This window comes from Amphimedon queenslandica, unplaced genomic scaffold, assembly GCF_000090795.2.
Source record: "Amphimedon queenslandica unplaced genomic scaffold, v1.1 AMPQUscaffold_12108, whole genome shotgun sequence".
Classification (NCBI taxonomy): Eukaryota; Metazoa; Porifera; class Demospongiae; order Haplosclerida; family Niphatidae; genus Amphimedon; species Amphimedon queenslandica.
This window is the reverse complement of record NW_003547653.1, coordinates 1-3,758: the sequence shown is the minus strand read 5'-3', so window position 1 is coordinate 3,758 and position 3,758 is coordinate 1. Positions and strand designations below refer to the sequence as shown.

Sequence of the window (3,758 nt, the reverse complement as noted above, 5' to 3'; positions counted from 1 at the left end):
CATTCTTTTGTGTCCTTTATATGACATTGGCTGCCTGTAGCAGTAGATCTAGTATTGTTGCTGGCTCCAGTGGCACAGGACCAGCAGTCCAGACCTGCTCTACTGGTTATTATTGTCCAATCATCAGATCTTGTCAGTATCCTAGGAGCAGTCGTTGCACTGCAGCACAAAACTGTACTTCACTGGATGATTGCTATCAAGAGTCTAATGGTGGATATCTAATACGTATTTGACATGCAAAGCTTTTTGGATCAAAGGAGAGGAGGACTTTGTTTGAGCACAGGTTTGTCATATACAGAGGATATACATATGAGTTTGGTGGATCCTACAATACACAGATCCTGAATATAGCAGATCCAGAATACAAGTACTACAATGGACGACATCTCAACAGTAATGGAATCACAACTGATGGAACCAGTTATTGTAGTTATGAAGATACTGTAGAGTTTACTAACTCATGGACAAGGAAATACAATGTGTTTACTAACAATTGTCAGCATTTTGTTAAAGCGATGGTCATTTTTCTTCAATCGTCTTCATGCAATAAAGTACAAGGGAAGAATGAAATTGATGTTTCAAATGAGATTCAGAATATATTGTCAAATTGTTCAGTTGTGTGCTGTGGCTCTAATGGAGCCAGTAGGACAATTCCTGCCATGGGATTGATTTTATCATTCATTGCAATAGCTGTTATAGTTTTGTGAGGATTATAAATGTATATAATTCTTGTATCATAATAATTGTTCTACAATTGGTGTTTTGTTGTGAGCCTTGTTCATGCTATTAGGATCAATAGCTGTTATCTATAACTCCTTGTCGGGCTATCACGATTAGTCTGGTGCAGCCAGACCCCTTTGCTACACTAGACTAATCACAATGTTGCTACTCAGGCAGCTATATGCTTCAGTATTATGTCTTGAAAATGAAGTGCATTGTCATGCTAAATTTATGCTTTGCAATTTGCATTATCTCATTAATAATCTAATGTTATATAGGCAACATAGAGTAACAACAAAACTAAAAGCTTAGATAATAGAAATATTAATAATATTATCACACTGTGATAAATGTCAAATGTCATGTTCCATTTCTTCTGCTGTAGATCTGAATGCTTCGTATTTTTTCAAGATTTTAATCAAATTTGCCAGCACACCAGGTTGATCAATAGTGACACGAAGAGCATTGAGTAAAGAATGTGCCCTGTCAGCTGGTCTTCTTGCATCAGTCATGCAGTCTTGCAAAGTTTCTTGACTAATGAGCTGTTCAGAGTATACCTGCTTAGCAATGGCTGCTATATTCTCAGGTATCATCAGCAAATCAGAAAGGGCAGCATAATGCTTTCTGAAAATTTCCTTAGAATCTTTTGGAGATGGATTGATGATATCTAAAATTAATAACAATGCAAATAATTTTTAGCTATTTAATTTCCATACCCATCGACAGAACAATATTAAACATTGTATTGTCAGATATGATCCCCTTGAATGTTACAGGATGCATTAATTCAGAATTAGTATTGCCACCAGGAGTAGCAGTAATTGTGAAACGGCATTGAGGAAAACATATAGGATTCATGTGTCCATACTCATCAATTGTGCTTCTACTGACCTATAAAATTGGATATATCACTTCATACAATGGCAAATTCAATTAATAAGCTAACTTTTGTGGGATTTTCCTGATGAGGTCTTATTGACCAACCTTCACTGCAGTTCTCTGTATCAGTGTGTATCTCGATGGAGTCGATACGTCCATCAGTACTCTCAAACTTAAAGAACAATTCTTTGTCACTTTTTGACTTCTTAAACTCATTTTTCATATACTGCACAATATCAAAGTCATAATACATAATCGTTAACAGATACCATTTTTATTGCATTGAGATCTCTGCCAAATAGAAGCATCAGCAACCATTCTCTTCCAAGCCTTTTATTCTCATACAAAGGCTGAGCAACATAGTACCATAAGACAGGCAATGCATCTAAATTATTTTAAAAAGAATGTAAAATCAGGTGATTACAAATCATGCCTTGTATGAAAGGATTCTCATCTTCCATAGATTGAGGAGATACACTCTGTCTTGAGTGGCGCAATTTTTTAAACCAGCCCTTAATGGTTTGGACAATGGCCCATGAAGAAAATTCAGAGATGAGTATACTGCCATATCGAGAACCAACTGGAAAACTTCCTTCATCAACTGGTTGAAATTTAAAAGGACAGCAGCCACTAGAGGAAGTAACAAAGCTGAGGTAACTAGCATGAGAATGTGTTTCAATTGAAACACAATGCTGTATCTCTAGCAGAACTGGTTTCAGTAGTGGCTTGGAGACAGTTATAGTGTACACAACACTGACTAGCTCAGAATCCTCTGGTAATATAAACTTTCCACCAACAAGAGCAGTAATGGATACTTCAATGGTTTGAGAAGTTGGAACAGCTCCTTCTGGTACTGTTATCCTCAAACCATATTCTTCCCAGTTGAGTAATTGTGGAACATCATTTTTAAATTGAAATAACTTTTTTTCGACAACATGTATACCTTCAAACTGATCTACAAGAAACATTCCACAAAATAAATTATGACATCATACCTTCTGAAAGAGTCGGAGAGTTAAACTGCTCATTGGTACTTTTATTGATATTCTGATCTGCACAATGATCTTCTTTTACTATTTTTGATTGTGTACTGGCAAAAACAGTGTCATGTTGTAGGTGCTACAATATCAATTATATATGATAACAGTATTTATAATAAATTGCAATCTATTGTATAACAAGAATTGATAAAAAAAATAATACAAATCATAAAAATAAATTATTATTAATTGGTTCAGAAACAGACAGATTAAAAGATTGGAAGCTATCAATAACACACATTATATTACTTACTCTCTATTGTGTAATAAAAGTAACAGTTCAAGTATCATTGATTGGTAGAGAAAGACAGATTAAATTATAAAAATGTAACCAATAATACACAATATGACTTACCATCTATTGAGTAATTAAAAAAGTAATAATAATAATAACAGTTCAAATATCATTGATTGGTAGAGAAAGACAGATTAAATTATAAAATGTAACCAATAATACACATTATGACTTACTATCTATTGATTAATAAAAGAAACAGTTCAAGTATTGTTGATCAGTAGAGAAAGATGGATTAAATTATAAAATGTAAAACCAACAATACACATTATGACTTACTATCTATTGTGTAACAAAAGTAACAGTTCAAGTATTGTTGATTGGTAAAGAAAGACAGATTAAATTATAAAAATGTAACCAATAATACACATTATGACTTACTATCTATCGATTAATAAAAATAACAGTTCCAGTATCATTGATTGGTAGAGAAGGAAAGATCAAATTATAAAATGTAACCAATAATACACATTATGACTTACTATCTATCGATTAATAAAAATAACAGTTCCAGTATCATTGATTGGTAGAGAAGGAAAGATCAAATTATAAAATGTAACCAATAATACACATTATGACTTACTGGCTAATGAGTAATAAAAGTAACAGTTCAAGTATCGTTGATTGGTAGAGAAAGACAGATTAAATTATAAAATGTATAACCAATAAGACACATTTATGACATACCATCTATTGAGATATTAAAAGTAACAGTTTGAGTATCATTGATTGATAGAGAAAGACAGATTAAATTATAAAATGTAACCAATAATACACATTATGACTTACTATCTATTAAGTAATAAAAGTAACAGTTTGAGAAT

At 32.7% G+C, this 3,758-nt stretch overlaps 3 protein-coding genes across 3 annotated transcripts in view; 1 reads left to right on the top strand and 2 right to left on the bottom strand.

The window, feature by feature from the left end:
• The window catches only part of LOC100631633 (spliceosome RNA helicase DDX39B-like), a 4,864-nt gene extending 3,832 nt beyond the window's left edge, over nt 1-1,032 (top strand). The window contains exon 5 of the mRNA XM_003390682.3: nt 999-1,032. Coding sequence (XP_003390730.1) covers nt 999-1,032 — 34 coding nt within the window. The remainder of the gene's footprint in view (nt 1-998) is intronic.
• On the bottom strand, nt 996-1,980 carry LOC109588418 (uncharacterized). The gene is made up of 4 exons (XM_020004588.1): nt 1,869-1,980; nt 1,667-1,825; nt 1,437-1,611; nt 996-1,387 (listed from the first exon to the last, which is right to left on the bottom strand). The coding sequence occupies exons 1-4, from the start codon at nt 1,905-1,907 to the stop codon at nt 1,074-1,076; spliced, it is 687 nt and encodes a 228-aa protein (XP_019860147.1). The 5' UTR covers nt 1,908-1,980; the 3' UTR covers nt 996-1,073.
• Nucleotides 1,981-1,994: 14 nt separating this feature from the next.
• Nucleotides 1,995-2,718, bottom strand: LOC109588417 (uncharacterized; the record flags this gene model as incomplete). Its single annotated transcript, XM_020004587.1, has 2 exons — nt 1,995-2,554; nt 2,595-2,718. Coding segments are annotated over 2 exons (684 nt in total), but the record flags the coding sequence as incomplete, so codon positions are not given.
• Between the last annotated feature and the right edge of the window lie 1,040 nt (nt 2,719-3,758).